Raw genomic sequence first — 17,617 nt, 5'->3', positions numbered from 1 at the left:
AAAAATCACATGCATTCTATGCTTACTTTGCTTCTAAAAAATTACATCAGAGTTATGCAATTCACGCGATCGTTAGCATCTTTGAGGTCCTGGATGGGGGTGGTCGAAGATTCTCACGTAGGTGTAGAGGGGCAAATAGATATATTCTCAAGCTTCGAGTTCTATTCATGAGAGAGATGGACTTAAATCTTGTGGGTTGCTAGAAATGAAGGTTTGGTTTTGTAGGCTGTCTAAAAATCACAATAGATAGCTGATCCCCATAAAAACACCGATGATGGAAGTTACAATCTGACGACTTCCAGAAGGCTACAATTTGAAGACTTTCACGTAGATCGCTGAAGGTTACAATCTGACGACCTTCACGACAACTGATGGAAGCTCTAATCAAACAGCCTTCATAACCAACATCGAGAGTTACAATCTGACGACTCTTGCATATCAAAGAGCTAAAGTAAAGATTACAAAATAATAATCTTTGCAAAACTTCGACAGAAAGAGACTACAAATCGACGGTCTCTTCAAACCAAGACGTGGAAGTCCTCCCCGCGAACCAGCATCAAGACGCACCATGTTCATAGCCACGAACGCAGCTCAAATCAACAGCTGAACGCAGCTTCAACCGCTGAACGCAGCTCAAATCAACCGCTGAACGCAACTCAAATCAGCAGCTGAACGCAGCTCCAATCCGCTGCCAGACGCAGCTCCAATCCGCTATCAGACGCAACTCCAATCGTTGTCAGACGCAGTTCAAACAGTCGCTCAAACGCAGCTCCAATCAGCCGTAGAACGCAGCTCCAAATCACTGCACAACGCAACTTCACAACGCTGCGTCCGAGCTTCCAGATGCTGCGTTCAAGCTTTTAGGCATTGCGTTTGGAGACAAAATTCATACCAGAACGCGGGCCTGCGTTTGACTCGTTCAAACACGAGCTGAACGGTTTCAAAACCATTTCTCACGATCTGAGGGGATCACAACTCCACTCAGGAGTGATTTAAGGGACGGTTACATCCCATTAGCCCCACTTAGGAGCGAATTAAGGAGGTGGTTACACCCCTTAATCCCCTATAAATAACAACAAACTCAACAGAGTTAAAGATCGGATTTTTGATAATCAGATCGGGGCTGGATCTTTCGGGTCAGTCTATTGGAAATTCTTGGCAGCGAAAAGAGAATCCTTCATCCTTCGGTTGGAGCTTTGGAGATCGGCAACAAGATCTTCTTCATCCTTGGCTTATAACCGACTTTCGGTTAAATCAACTCTTTCATAGAGTTTTAAACTCGTTCAGAGTTCTCCACAACGTCAAATCGTGAGGAGAAGACCACTTGTAATCATTCTTTTTCTAAACAGTTAGAGAGAATAAAATCAAGTACAATTCTTTTCTTATTTTCTTGTTACAAAATTTCCATCAAACAAAAGATGGCGACTCCGCTGGGGACAAGCTTCTGTGACGAAGAAGTGGTGGCGCAATTCGATGTTCATCTCACTGGAACAACCGTCAAAACTTTCGTGGTAGAGTTTGATCGAGTTTGATCAAGCCAAGTTTAAGGAGGCTATCTCCTCCGGATCCCTTAGCCCTAAGGCTATGCGCAAGATCCACAAAGTCTCCAAAGAGACTAAAGCTCCAACTGCTCCAATTGCAGCCGAACCGCCTAAGGAAGACTGCTTGGACAACCCCTCCTCCGATGGAGTGGGCTCAGCTTCAGCCAAACCCGCGTCAAGACGACGGGTATCGGGTCGAAAGATGCCCATGGAGGCGACAAAGGCCTTGAAGCAGGCTAAGAAGAACGTCGCTCGACGGAGGAGGAGGTCCTTCATCTCCGAGAATGCCGATCCTCAAGTCAACATGAGCTTCGTGTTTGTGAGCCTAAACGCGACCCTATGCCCTGTGTTTCTGTTTCAGAATGCAAGTCTCGTGTCTATGAGCCCAAACATAGGCTCTGTGTGAAGAAGACTGAGCGCAACCCTCAGGGGCGCGTTCCACAAAATGAACGCAACCCTCAGGGGTGCGTTCCACAAAATGAACGCAACTCTCAAATATGCGTTTCAGAACCAAAATGCAGACTTCAAGACTGCGTTTCACCAGCCAAACCTGGATACTCTGCGTAGCGCAACTAGATTGAGGGGCGGATATAAGAAGTTCATGGATTCAAGGCATCTCAACCAGATCTATGTTCACCAAGAGCCAGTCCTGTCCAATCATAGACTGGGGGTTCCAATTCAAACCTCACGATCAGTGAGTAATTCTCTAGTCCTTACAACAGACTTGAGAGAGTTCATATGACCGATGCAACAAGTCATTCGTTCATTCCAATGTGAACGACTGATTCCTACGGTCCTCTCGGGATGTCAATGTTGCTCATATGCGGCCAAACTATTGGTGTTCGACCAATTTACGAATGTTGCTTTGCCCAACCAACAACGACGTTCTCACAGGAAGAAGTCTCCAGAGACCGAATATCCCGAGGTCACTATCAATGTGATCGGCAGAGGGAAAACCTCAGGTCCTAGTTCCAATGACTCTGAGACAAGGCGCTCACTGGCCGTCAGAGAAATCGCTAACGAGTTTGAAGGAATCTACCAACGCACTCGGACGCGAACAGGAGCCATTCCTCCTGTCAACTATCGGAGGTTAGCCACAGGAACTAATTCCGATGATGAACACTCAGCCATTGCGGAGTCTCAATCATCAAGCTCTTTCATTGGGCATGAGAGCTTCACCCACATGGCAGAACATTCTGAAGATCTTTCAAAGAGGGTTGCTGAGCAAGACGCCATGCTCAAATCTCAGCAAGAGGCCATCAATGAACTCATGGCCCTGTTGACTCAAATCGTCGCAAACAAGGCCAAATCTCAGAAGACATATGCGCCACCCAGGCAAGAATCCTCCCGGAGAGGAAAAACGTCTTCATCCCAACCTCACACAAGCAAAGGGAAGGGAAAAGTGGTTGATGACACGGCTTCTGACCAAGAAGCCCACAACCTGGAATCTTCCTCTGATGAAGGAAGAGAGACTGAGAACGAACAGAATCCCCAGTCTGTCAAAATGGAAGAATTGGAAGCCCGCCTTAATGCCATGGCCAACAGAAGCGAGCTCCAAGACGAGGGAGTTGTCAGACCCTATCCTGCCGAATGGGATGCAGCCCCTTATCCTCCAAAATTCGAAGTCCCGACGCTACAAACTTTTGACGGCACGGGATCACCGAACCAACATATCTATCATTTCAAGTCACAGACTGGAAATGTGATATCAAACGACGCCATACTGGCTCGATTATTCATTGGCACCCTCAAGGGAGTTGCCTTTGAATGGTTCAGAAAATTGCCTGCCGGATGTATCCAAAAGTGGGCAGATCTAGAGAGACTCTTCCTGTCAAGATTCTTCGAAGAGGATACGGAAGTCTCCATCCATACCCTTCTAGCCACTAAGCAAAAGAAGAGGGAGTCTGTCAAAGCCTTCGTCAAAAGGTTCCGAACCATGGCTCTCCGGTGTTCGTCAGGGTATGACACAGTCTACTCTAGTGGAGACCTGTCGGCACAATTTGCAAACCGATCTCCTAGCCCGAATCGGAGTTGCAGAATGTCGTTCTTGGAGACAACTAATCTCTCAAGGCGAACAGGCTCAAAAGATTATTGCCAGGATCAAAGCTGAAGAACAAAGTAGGCAGGATTCTCCTGAGCAATCGGACCAAGCCCAATCTTCACCTGAGCAATCGGACCAAGCTCACTCTTCTCAGTCAGAACCGGAAGATACTACGGCCACTGAAGCTAATCCTCCTCATCAATAGGATGATGGGTCCAACAACTATCACGTTAACAATTACCTCTGATAGTCAACCTAAGTAGATAGTGGCCCGTTAGGCGATGTGCCATGTCTACCCTTTTTCCCTCTGCACTTGCTCAAGACTGGGGGTTAGTTTATTTGTAGTTCATTGAATTACGAGTAACAAATTTTCTGAGTTGTCATGTTCAACAGAATACCTCTGTCAACCACAAAATCTACCAAACCTATCACGTTAACATTTACCTCTGATAGTCCATCAATCTGCTAATCCTCATCAATAGGATGGCGGGTCCACCAAAACTATCACGTTAACCGCCACCTCTGATAGTCTTTTTCCTCCAAATTCCCCCACCAATCCTCTTCAAGTAGGATGACGGGTCCACCAAAACTATCACGTTAACCGTCACCTCTGATAGTCCTTTTCCTCCAAATTCCCCCACCAATCCTCTTCAAGTAGGATGGCAGGTCCACAAAACTATCACGTTAACAGTTACCTCTGATAGTCAAACTTACCAGATAATGGCCTACCAGGGATGTGCCTCTATTCCGACTTCATGGATAGTGCCTCACTAGGTGATGTGCTTTGTCTACCTCTTTTTATTCCCCTGCTAAGTTTTAATCAAGACTGGGGGTTGGTTACTTGGAATCCACAGGATTAAGAGTAACGAATCTTTCACATCGTCGAGTTAACATTACACTTCTGACGATCATCACCCCCACGGAGTATGAATGCAGCTTGCATCACTCCCAACTTGTCACGTTAACAACATACACCTCTGACAAATCAACTTATCAATCCTTACCAATAGGATGATAGGTCCTCAAAATTGCTCAAATCGCAATCTTCCCCAGCAAGACGCTAAGTCTTCAAAATCTTGTTCAAATCATAAGCATCAAAATTCATCAATTCTGATGATAAACTCACCTAGCAAGTTTCCCCAGCGAGACGCTAGTCCTCAAATTCTTGTTCAAATTATAAGTACACATCTTCCTGTCACGTTAATATCACACCTCTGACAAAATCCACTTATCAATCTTCTTTAATAAGATGATAAGTCCACAAAGTTGCTCCAATCGCAACACCTTCCTGTCATGTTAACATCATACCTCTGACAAAATCCACTTATCGACTCTCCCCAATAGGATGATAAGTCCACAAAGTTGCTCCGATCGCAACATTCTCTTGTCACGTTAATATCAAACACCTCTGATAAAATCAACTTATCGACTCTCGTCAATAGAGCGATAGGTCCTCAAAGTTGCCCCGTAACACTTTCCACTTATCGAATCTCGTCAATAGAGCGATAGGTCCTCAAAGTTGCTCCGATCGTAACACTTTCCACTTATCGACTCTCATCAACGGAGCGATAGGTCCATAAAAATACTGTTAGGCTAACATCACACCTCTAACAGTCAAACCCCCCAATGAACTTGTTAATCCTTTTTCAACAAGAATAGCAAGTTTTCATTATAAAATCCCCAGTGGATTAGAGATTTTCTGAAATTATCCGAGTGATAATAAAGAAAATTTCTGAATTTCACTCTAAGTGAAAATTCATGCCAAGTTAATATTACACCTCTGGCGCTTCCAACTTTCTTTCAGTGTTTCAAATAACATAGGAAGGAATAACGACAAAGTCTACGTATTCAATATCGTAGCACCAAAATCCATGCCTTTTACGCATGGGGGACTTTATCTCGATCCCTAATTAGAGATAAGCCTACGCCTAACACGCGTTGCCGGTTAGTCGTTTCCCGTGAAAATGACAAAGTCTATGTATTCAAAATCATAGCATCAAGTCTAAGAGGGTTCATTCTCTTAGCACAACGTTACATGTGGAACGGACTTAGACAATCCACATGCTAGCCCGACTCAAACGGTAGTCGGTAAAGGCTTATCAAATCCGTTGATGGCTGAGGGTTTGCCAAAAATCCTATGCACGTTTGCAGGTCCATCAGCTTAATGGATGTGAGCCGAGACTTAAAACAGATGAGCCAAAGACAAGTCTCAAAGACTTAGTCAAAAATGCACGGAAGCCACTTCCATGTCTCAAGTCAAAACGTTGAGGTCAGACCCGCGATGCAAAAACCGAACGCCGAGGTCACACCCGTGTTCCAAATTCAACATGTAAGGGTGAGACCCGCATCTCAAGTTCAAAATGCAGGGTCCACCCCCACATTCCAGAAGCAGGATTATGGCGCATACCTTCACACAGGTCCTACGTGCAAATCCCTTCAACCAAGATGCCTTCGAAGCAAGTGCAGAGAACAAATCCTTTACCACAAGGAATCAACAGCTCCAAGATCAGAGTTGAGATCCAAAGTATTCCGAAAATTCGTCCCAGTCAACCGCGAACTTTCGAAAACTTTGGAGGGGGTTCTGTAGGCTGTCAAAAAAATCACATAGATAGCTGATCCCCATCAAACACCGATGATGGAAGTTACAATCTGACGACTTCCAGAAGGCTACAATTTGAAGACTTTCACGTAGATCGCTGAAGGTTACAATCTGACGACCTTCACGACAACTGATGGAAGCTCTACTTCAACAGCCTTCACAATCAACATCGGGAGTTACAATCGAGAGCTAAAGCAAAGATTACAAAATGACGATCTTTGCAACGCTTCGACAGAAAGAGACTACAAATCAATGGTCTCTTCAAACCAAGACGTGGAAGTCCTCCCCACGTCTCCAAATCGCTGCACAACGCAACTTCACAACGCTGCGTCCGAGCTTCCAGATGCTGCGTTCAAGCTTTTAGGCATTGCGTTTGGAGACAAAATTCATACCATAACGCGGGCCTGCGTTTGACTCGTTCAAACACGAGCTGAACGGTTTCAAAACCGTTTCCCACGATCTGAGGGGATCACAACTCCACTCAGGAGTGATTTAAGGGGCGGTTACATCCCATTAACCCCACTTAGGAGCGAATTAAGGAGATGGTTACACCCCTTAATCCCCTATAAATATCAACAAACTCAACAGAATTAAGGATCGGATTTTTTATAATCAGATCGAGGAGGTGGGTCGGTTGGAATTTCTGGTCTCGTCAACAGGATCCTTAGAGCATTTCTGGAGATTTGGAGATCTGTAACAAGATCTTCTTCATCCTTGGCTTATAACCGACTTTCGGTTAAATCAACTCTTTCATAGAGTTTTAAACTCGTTCAGAGTTCTCCACAACGTCAAATCGTGAGGAGAAGACCACATTCCAGTGAAACAAGACATCGGATCGTCAACGGAGAGCAAACTCGACGCGAGCATTCGAGGGAGGCACTCCATCACCACCGTGAAGAACCCAGAATTAAACAAAGGAGAGAATCCAGATCATTCTCTTCTCTTTTGTAATCAGGAATTCAAATTGTAATCGAGAGTTGAGAGAATTGTAATCATTCTTTTTCTAAACAGTTAGAGAGAATAAAATCAAGTACAATTCTTTTCTTATTTTCTTGTTACAAAATTTCCATCAAACAGGTTTCTTTCTTCCTCATCTAAATTTTGATTATAAATGGAATTTTGGTTAGTGAAAATTGATAATATTTTATTGTTTTTTATAGTGATTTAGTGGGAGATGAATAGTTGTAACGTTTTCTATCATTAGTGAGAATAAAGTTATGCTTAATTAGTGTCAAGAATTAGTGGAGAAAGGTCTTGAATAGGTGATTAAATGAAAATTTTGATGGTCATAAATATGGAGGTTATGAAAAATTGAGTAATGCTTGTGGCACCATGTATGTATGAATATGCACCGATGGATGTGTAGTCAAATGTGAGGTTATGAAGAATTGAATATTTATGTGTTTTTATAGATGTGTGGATCGATGTGTTGGACGACATTTTGGAAAGAAATGTTTTAACGTAGCAACCTACTTTTACAATAACTAGTATAGTGCACGTGCGTTGCATGTGGTATATGGCTATATCAAAATAACTAAAAGAATAATATATAGATATTGAATGAACGTACTAATAATATAATGTATTTATGTTTTTCTCTAGTGTAATATTCTTCTTAAAAAATTATTATTTTAATAAATATCTTGAGTATCATACTAATATTTTATTCGTGCATTCAAACTTGTTCGTGGATTCGAAGATTGTCCGTTGTGGATTCCGAGGTTACTACTTCCCCGCTGCGTCAATATGTATGAGTAATAAATTAAATATATGATAAATAATTATAATATAATTATATAATATTATGATATTGTAAGGAATTAAACTAAATTATAATATTGAATTATATCAAATCATTAATTATGATAAGTAATTATATTAATACCTGTAATATTTATATGATGTATTTCATCATTTATAAAAAATGGATTAGATAAGAAATTTTTTATAACAATAATAGATCTTACAAAGCGACAAATAATTCCATAATTGATTCGTATATTTCATGGACGTAATCAATCAATCAAACAAAAAGTAGGATTGTGGGCACAAATAAACTACATAAGAACGCATAAAATTAAAAGTACCTATTGAATTCATAACATCAAAACTTTCAAATTCATATAATAATACCCACCTTCGACAGTGCAACACCATCACCAGATTTCTCACTTTGCACCAGAGAATTGTTAGATCCAACGCATACCATATGGTATATATATTTGTTCCAACTTTCTTTACAATAAAGAATCTCGATATCAATCTCCTACTCTTAATGTTGCAACCGTTCCTCCCAATAGATGAAAGCTTAAATTCCAACATCATCGATCCAACCTAATACACGATATAGACTGGTTCAATGTGCATCTTAGGTCACCCATTTTATTACTGAACTTGCCTGCATAGGTTTCTTGACATGTGTTGGCACTATTGAGTTAGTTCTTGAGGTCGTACACATCTCTGTCTTGGTCATTGAGCTGATAGTTTCAAACATGGTCGATGACATCTTTGAGGTCCCGGACTGCATAATCGAAGACGACGTTCCTCGGTGGCGGCATAGAGGATGGTTGATCGGTTGATGGCATCTCTAATGTGGGTGTCGGTGACCTTTAAGAGATATTGGTTAGGGGTTTTAACGTTAGTGTTGTTGGCTTTGTCTTTAGGCTGAACATATAAAGGAAAGAAGGATGAGTTGTTACTGATAACAGAAGCCTAAAGGTTGGGGGATTAGTATCTAACTAATGGAGTTACAATGGTGATTTAATGGTAACTCTTAATGGATTAATAGGATTGATTAATGGATGGTTGTTTAATGTTGACGTTAGAGAATTTAAATGGTTATAGGTAATGAATTATAATCACCACTTATAAAACAATTCATTATAGTTGTAATGAAAGCACCTAATAATAAGTTGAAATCTTTGACGGCTAATCCTCAACTCCTCTCGTATATATATTTGTTGTAATGAAATTTTAGTTGTAATGAAAGAACCTAATAATAAGTTGAAATCTTTGACGGCTAATCCTCAACTCCTCAATTCATTATAGTTGTAATGAAAGCACCTAATAATAAGTTGTAATTAAATTTTTTATAACAATAATAGATCTTACAAAGCGACAAATAATTCCATAATTAATTCGTATATTTAATGGACGTAATCAATCAATCAAACAAAAAGTAGGATTGTGGGCACAAATAAACTATTATTTGTTGTAATGAAATTTTTTATAACAATAATAGATCTTACAAAGCGACAAATAATTCCATAATTGATTCGTATATTTCATGGACGTAATCAATCAATCAAACAAAAAGTTGAAATCTTTGACGGCTAATCCTCAACTCCTCTCGTATATATATTTGTTGTAATGAAATTTTTAAAAATATTAAATTAAATTTTTTAAAAATTAAATTAAATTAAATTTTTTAAAAATATTTTTCCTTATTAAAAAATATATATGTTTTTATAGTTGACGTATCATTTTTTTGGATTTGCATGCTAAAAAATATATAATGAATGACGGTTTTTATAAAATTGCCCGTGTATTGCAAGCTCTAGTACATGTTAAAAAAATATATAATGAATGGTTTGATGACATTAATATTGGATTAGTGGAGGGGTTACAAAAAATAGAAGTTAAATATTAGTGGACAATTAATAGGAGAGTTATGACATTATTAAGAATGCATGCATATATATGTATGTGGTTATGGTTATATGAATGTGTTTTATGGATTTTATGTATGTATGTATGTGTTTTAAAGGGTATTTTCGGGAGAAATGTTTTAACATACCAAACCACTTTTAGAATAGTATTAGATTAGATGTAATTAGATAGATTTGAGCAACCTAATTAGCAAAAGAAGAAGAAAAAAAGATGATGGAACATAAACATAGAAACCGTGTCATGCTATATTCTGGAGCCCTTTAAGATTTAAAAACTTCAAGAAAATTATAAAGATCCCCCCTCATTAGTTTTATACATTTATAACACACTATCTAATTCACAGTTCTACTGTAACATACTTAGAAATTTTACTCGATCACATGGAAAATCTTACTCACCATTTTACTAAAAGAAAGCATACATAAGGAAATTGATAGTCATATTATGCTCTTTAAGTCTGGTTGTAACAACTCAGTCGTTTATTATTCTACTACCAATCATCAATGCAGTATTAAAAAAATGAAACAGCTACTTCTTGAGGTCTAATTTCAGTGTTAATACTATCTTTTAGACAGTAAAAAAAGGAAATCTTTACAATTATTGGTAGAAATCTCTATAACCTCATATATAGAAACTCAAATTGATAGCGAGGAAAAAAAACCCTGAACTATCTCTCTAATAATCATACCAATGGTTATGAAAGAGTAATAATCGCATGTGGATAGAATGAGATGACATCTAGTATTGAACAAAGTCAAGTGGTTAAAAAGAAATTAGGTGATACTGCATGAGAAGTCACTGGCAAATGAGGCATGAAGATTAAGCTGAGAAAGTTAGACAAAGCATTCTTTAAACAAGTTCATGCTAAACACCAACTTAATTAAAGAGAAATATAAAGAAAAAATAAAAGTTGCAACTTTTGATCTCCCATGACTCCACAGTGCTGTCTTAAGTTTGTAATTGGACAGGGGTTGCTTTTGAGACGCTATAAATAGAGGAGGCATCCACTTCCACATTGCTCAACAAGTGTCCTAAATACTTCTTTCAAAGTTCTCTCTCTATCTCTCTCTCTCTCTCTCGTTATTTTGAGTTAGCCATGGCACGAGTGTTGGAGCCTTTGATTGTTGGGAGGGTTATAGGAGAAGTTCTGGATTCTTTCGAACCGAGCATGAAGATGATGGTGACCTACAACTCTAACAAGCTCGTCTGCAACGGCCACGAGTTCTTTCCCTCTGCGGTCGTAGCAAAGCCCAGAGTGGAGGTTCAAGGTGGTGATATGAGGTCCTTCTTCACACTGGTAATATATAATATACCTATAAACCTATTAATTACACTCTGACGTATAGCTCTTAATCGCTACAATAATGTATGTAATATTGAAACATATTTCTCTTATGTTTGCTAGGTCATGACGGATCCTGATGTGCCTGGCCCTAGCGATCCTTACCTCAGAGAACACCTTCACTGGTAGAAGAAAATTTTGCAACAATATTTGATGTGTTAATTTCTTCAAATTAACAAGACATGCATGCGTGTAGATGGCAGTGAATTTCTCTATCTAACACTATTAGTTGTTTCACACTAGGATTATTATTTATTTTTTTTTAAAAAAAATGTGCAGGAGATATATAGCAGTTGATTTTGCTTAACAAGAAACTACGAAATAGATACGCGTTAATACTGATCCTACTCGTCAAATCGGAGCAGATAAAACCTTACAGCTCCAGCTAAATAAAATGATAGCCTACACGAACACAACAGTCCCTGGTTAGATTATGAAGGGAAAAAGAAGGGGGAGGCACATCAACTTTAACAGCTAACTAGGAAGGAAAAAAAAAGGGGGGGGAAAAAAAAAAAAAAAAAAAAAAAAAAAATTAAAGAGGGAAGATTAATGACATTAGAGTTGACTAGTTGCATGTGGCTAATAGTTCTATGCCATGGTGTGGTGCAGGATTGTGACTGATATCCCGGGCACGACTGATGCTTCATTTGGTGGGTCCCCTTCCCTAAACTTAATCACATGGCGATTTAATTTCTCAATTACTCGTTGTGTTAATGGAAATACAGGGAGGGAGGTGGTGGCGTATGAGAGCCCGAGGCCCAACATAGGCATCCACAGGTTCGTGTTCGTCCTCTTCAAGCAGAAGAAGAGGGAGACCGTGAGCTCCTCCCCTGGCTCCAGGGACCGCTTCAACAGTTTGCAGAGAAGAACGACCTCGGCCTCCCTGTCGCGGCCGTCTACTTCAATGCTCAGAGGGAGACCGCAGCTCGCCGGCGTTAGCCTCCGGTCAATCAAATTCCAGTTCAGCTTAATCACTCGTGATTTATATATATATATATATATATGCACCTGTGTTAGTTACATTAATTTACATAAATTGGAGCAATGTACGCATGAATGGGAGTTTGAATATTATGTCAGGTGAGCGCTACGTGTCTCTTGGAGGAGGGTGGTCTGCCCACCAGCTATTAAAATTGTAGTAATGCCGCTATTATTTTGTACTGAAGTGTCCTGGTCATTGATGGTTGTTTGTAATGCTGCTATTAAAATTGTAATAGATTTGTAGTGCTGCTTTTATTTTGTACTGAAGTATCTGGACACTTTGATGGTTGTTGCCTGTACTTTTCTCTTTGTGTGTGTACAGTTTTTATGGCATGTTGTTTATTGCTATCTACAGAAAGATCGTGTCTCCCCTGCGTCAAAATTGTCAATACCAGAAAGTTACTGTTCCCTAGATTTTCCTTTTTCTAGCCACCCCCACTTCTGATATTCTTTCTGCTACTGCTCACGAGTGCTTCTTTAACCGTAGCGCTGCACAAATAATGGGGGGGGATAAAAACATCGTCCTTGTGCTCTTTGAGCACTTACTGATCAAACTGAACGCCTTCAGGCCTTGAAACCAAGATGATGCCGCTATGTAGCTAACAACTTAACTACAACATCATCAGATTCTAGTAATTATATTTTCCGACTACTTACGGGAGAAGGGCGCCCGCCTCCGTTCCCGTTATCAACAAAGATCGCTAGCTAGCTAGAGCCAGAACACTGCTAAGATCATTGTTAATCATGTACTACAAATGCAAACTCTCCGGTCAGAAACATGTACCGGATCCTAACCAAAAACGAAGCGGTTAATTCATTCAAAACATCGTTGTTGGAGATTTTACAGATTTGTTGTTGAAGACTTTGCAGATAAAATTGAAGTAAAAAAGTACTTGGACACAAATAAAATTTCGAAATAAAAACAAATAAGATTCTAAAACTGACTGTTATGTTACGACAGTCGTAATTTTCATATCAGTAGCCGCGAGATTCGTATCTTTCAAAGTATACGCCTGATTGACTATTAAGATTTTGCCCTTTGAAAAACTTGATTATGTCTGTACATGATCCAACAAACTATGTAAACCTCTTTGAACCCGAGTTTTTATTTCTAAATTTGACTGTTTAAGATGTCTAAGAGCGAGATCTCCAAAGTATTTGGCGAGATGTCTAACAGATTTTTGGTACTTAGGATATGAACATGCTATTTTTGTGGTCTAACCATTATCTTAGCATGTAAATGAGCTGTACGGGGGGCATGCATAGCATAAAGTTGGAGACAACATGAACAACAAAAGCAATATATGGCCTTGTCATTGTAAGATATTGTAAAGCACCCACCATGCTCCCATATTCAGATGAATCTACCAACATTTTCTTTTTTTGAGTTCCTTGTTCAGATGCGTGTTTAGGCAAATAAACTTTGTTTGTTTTTGTTTGTTCGGCTCTAGAAATTTAGAATTTTACTGACCATGGACACGGGGCGGCCTTTGGCCCGTAAGTGTATCAATGCTTGCGGTGAATGACGGCGTCCTCCCTTCATCCTCATTGATGCATTTATGGGGAAAGTCTCTTGTTAATTTGGCCAGCAAAATTCATATTTCTCTTGTCAAAATGAAGAGGGAGTTTATGCCTTGTTTTTCGCCTTTTTTTTTTTTTTTTTTTTTTAACCATTATTATTCAACCAACATTATTTTAAATATTTTTTTTTTCCTTTCACTTTTCCTAGTTATTACACTGGAACATTATTTGCCGCCTAATAGAACAATGTCTGTTCCCAATCCCAGAGATGCGTGTACTGCCCAAGCGTGAAAGGAAAAGATGGAGAGAAGCACTTTGTCAAACCATGACTAGTATTGCATCAAATCAAATTTGAAGGCACTTAACGTATCACAGTCGGAAGTATGATCCATGATCAAAACACAAATTCTTCATTTGTGGTTCAAATGTTTTTCTGTCCCCGCTTCAGCGTACACAAGAAACACGGATGTAGTTTGGTTCTACCAGTAATCACTTTTAACTTTGGTGGTTCCTTCTTATTCTTCTTTTGTTTATTTTGAGGAGTTAAAAATGGTGTGAGTTCTCACAAATGTTTGCATCTCTCCGCTTGGGGGTTGTTTCGCTAATTTCTTTCTAATGAAACACTGGGGATCGAGCTCATATATATGATTGTTGGAACCAAGCCATTTGAGCGTAATTGGGTGGATAAGAGATAGGAATTCACGTGAGACGTTTTTGGGAGAAAATGAAGGGGAAAAGGGAGGTCCCACTGTTGGGAGATCCCAAATCACAGTGGATTGTCCTTGTCTAAATAAAACACGAGGGTGGGGGGCGAAGGGGCCACCCTCCTCTTCCTTTTAACAGCACAAATATTTCCGTATGCATAATGTTCACTCAAACTCTACGGACAATTAAAAGCCAAAACCTCAAGTTGACTGGACCTCATGGCGTTTAAAGGATCAAACGACAGCACACAGCTTGCCCGATATCATTTGGGCGACTAAGGCCAGAATGGGCCGGGTCAAATAAGGACCCAGTTTTTAGCCCACCTCTTACAGCAACGTGAGGCCACAAACTAATGCACCAATGGCCATTTGCCAGATCACTGAGCCCTAGGAATTTCTGTACAGCGCTAGCTGTGCTTGGGAAGTATCCAGTGCACCCGTACATGTGACAAGTTGCACCTGCATGGATCTCATAGAGCCGCAGGTCAGGGTGGGCGTTGATCCCTCTGTTCGGATGTGCCAAGTCTAATGGACCGAGTTTACTGGATACTCCTACATTCTGGTATACTACTCAACTGTTAGTCAAGAATGAGAGGAAGAGCTTTCGGCTCTTCCTGTGCCTTTGTTGACAAGAGGATGAAGAAGTGAAAAATGGGGACTCTTGAATCAGGTGTTGCGCGCCGTGCGAAAGCGTGCTCGACAACCAAACGAGTCGGTGAGCGATGAGAGAAGAAAACCAAACCAAATTACGAGTGCAATTAACAAAATACGACACAAATCAAACCAAACACAAGGTTTTACGTGGTTCGGCAATTACCTACGTCCACGGGGAGAGGATGAGGAGATTTCACTATATAGAGGAGAAATACAACGGGTTACAACTCACAAAATCACTCAAATATAACCCTAATCAAAACTCTCAACTCTCTCACAATATCTTCCTCTCAAAGTGCTCAAAACAATGCTAATTCTCTCCTTAAAAAACCCTAAAAAACGTGGCTCTATTTATAACAAAACCCAATCCCAAATAGATTAGGATTCTAAAAACGAGTCTGCCACACCCTGGTGTGACACACACCACACTCATGACAAACAGGGCAGATTCTGCCACACCAGGATGTGACAGACACCACACCCATGACAGACAGGGCAGATTCTGCCACACCCAGGGCAGACACCACACCAGAGTATGGTGGAGTCTGTTTTGCTTATTCTTCATGTTTTTCTTAATTCCTTCGTCGTTTTCACATCAGGAGCCGGTCGAACTTGTTGACAACGAAGAGAGAGAGTGGAGGTAGTCAGGAGCCGGAGCTGCACTTGTGGAAGAAGAGAGAGACGGGAGCCGCACGTTTTGACCAAAGTGGGGATTGAAGCCTATAAAACCCTTTCCCCTCTCTTCCTTTGTGAGCATCCTTGAATCAATCGACAGAGCCTTTTGAGGAGCAAGAAGCAGAGTTTAGAGAGTGATTAGGGTTTGGTATTTGGGCAATTTTGTGAGAGAGATTGAGAGAAAAAGAAATAAAGAGTGATTTGTTGTTTGTGAGATTATTGAGTGATTGTAATCTCTATTTATACTCTTTCTCTAATAGTGAGATCTATCCCCTCCTTGCCCCGTGGACGTAGGCACATTGTCAAACCACGTAAATTTGGTGTCTTGCCTGCTGTGGTACTTGTTTTTTATCTCGTTTGTGATTTTCGATTCCGCTGCACACAACAAGTGGTATTAGAGCTTCGGGTTAGCTTGGGGTTCGATTTGGAGGATGGAAGGAGAAAGCTAGGGTTTTTACAAGGGATTTCATCTTCCAAGGAGTGGTGGAGAAATCAATTGGAGGATTCGGTGCGGATTCTCATTTGGAGGTACAAACCCTAATTTTGCTCTTTTTCAATTCAAGTTGTAGTTGTGTAATTTTGAGATTAGATTGAAAATTACCGAAGCAAGTACACCGGGATCGTCTTGACTAAGGCGATACAATGGTTGAGCATTAATAATACAAAAATTAATGTTCAAAAATTTGATGGCAAGATAAATTTTGGATGGTGAAGGCATTTGTGGGTTGCAACCAAGTCACATTGGTGTGAAGTCCTAGTAGTCAACAACAGGTAGAAGAAGTGTATTGACAGAAAGGTAATACGTTGTTCTAATTTTGGTAGAGGTTCTTTTCTACATTTGTGTCAAGCTCACTGCAGTTTGAGACACTTTATTAGAGAGGAAACATTAGGGCGACGAGATGAGATGACAGTTTTAATGGGTCGTTCCTTACTGGAGGAGGATCAGCGGTTGATGTCGAGCATTAATTTTGGTGTTGATGTTTTTGACATATTAGAGTCATCTTAGTCATAGGTTGTCGACTGCTATGTTTGGAGATTTTAGATCTGGTGGAGCTGCTTTAGTTTTTGGGATGCTTCAGATATTTGGTTGCCCAGCATATGGTTACATCAAGGATGTGAGATTTGATCCGAGTGCACATTTGGGATTCAGAGTCATGTTTGGTTATCAGATTTTGGACTTTGATTTTGTTCTGAGCAGGTATGTCACATTTGACTCTCAGCAGGTGGAGAGTATTGATCAGATCGTTGGAATATCGCAGCAGGTGGAGGGTAATGCTACTCCACGTTAGGTGGAGATTACTCCACATACTCTAGATCATATTACATCGTTTGGGATTCCAGCTGAGGTGACACAAATTGGGGATCATGTTGCTTTGGATGCAAATGATGAGTTTGTTGATTCAAGTGCAGCTGGTGGATATAGTTCGGATTTGAATATGGCCGTTGGTTCACCTCAGGTGGAGGTGTTTGGTTTGTTTCACTTTGAGTCCATTGGGAGAGCTATCAGTTACAGATGTGTTGGTGATGTTAGAAAGGGGTGCGAACTCTTCTAGTTAATTGGGGGCCTTTGAAGGCCATTGGGTGAATTACGTGAAGGCTTGATTCCATGGGCAAGAGGATACGTAAGCAGTCATTTTATGATATGGTCGATTTGGTGAGTTAATACCGATGTTTGGAGAGTGATCACATTCTCATTTGGGTCTCAACTTGTTGTAGATTGAGTCAGTTGTCGTGAATTTGTTTTCACTTCGTACTGGATGTAACAAGTGAGACATTTGGTTCGATTGGTGTCGGCTCAGTTTTGGGAAAACTTCACCGAGGTGGAGATTGTTAGTCAAGAATGGGAGGAAGAGATTTCGGCTCTTCCTATGCCTTTGTTGAGAAGATGAT

General features: G+C 40.4%; 1 protein-coding gene across 1 annotated transcript; it reads left to right on the top strand.

The window, feature by feature from the left end:
- Positions 1-12,461, top strand: LOC109824684 (protein SELF-PRUNING-like). Its single transcript, XM_020391319.1, is given in 6 exon segments — positions 1-211; positions 10,819-11,147; positions 11,256-11,317; positions 11,802-11,842; positions 11,918-12,043; positions 12,046-12,461. Coding segments are annotated over 5 exon segments (516 nt in total). The 5' UTR covers positions 1-211; positions 10,819-10,946; the 3' UTR covers positions 12,132-12,461.

Source organism: Asparagus officinalis, chromosome 9 (assembly GCF_001876935.1).
Source record: "Asparagus officinalis chromosome 9, Aspof.V1, whole genome shotgun sequence".
Lineage (NCBI taxonomy): Eukaryota > Viridiplantae > Streptophyta > Magnoliopsida > Asparagales > Asparagaceae > Asparagus > Asparagus officinalis.
Note: the sequence above shows the minus strand (reverse complement) of the source record. Positions and strands in the feature narration are given on the sequence as shown.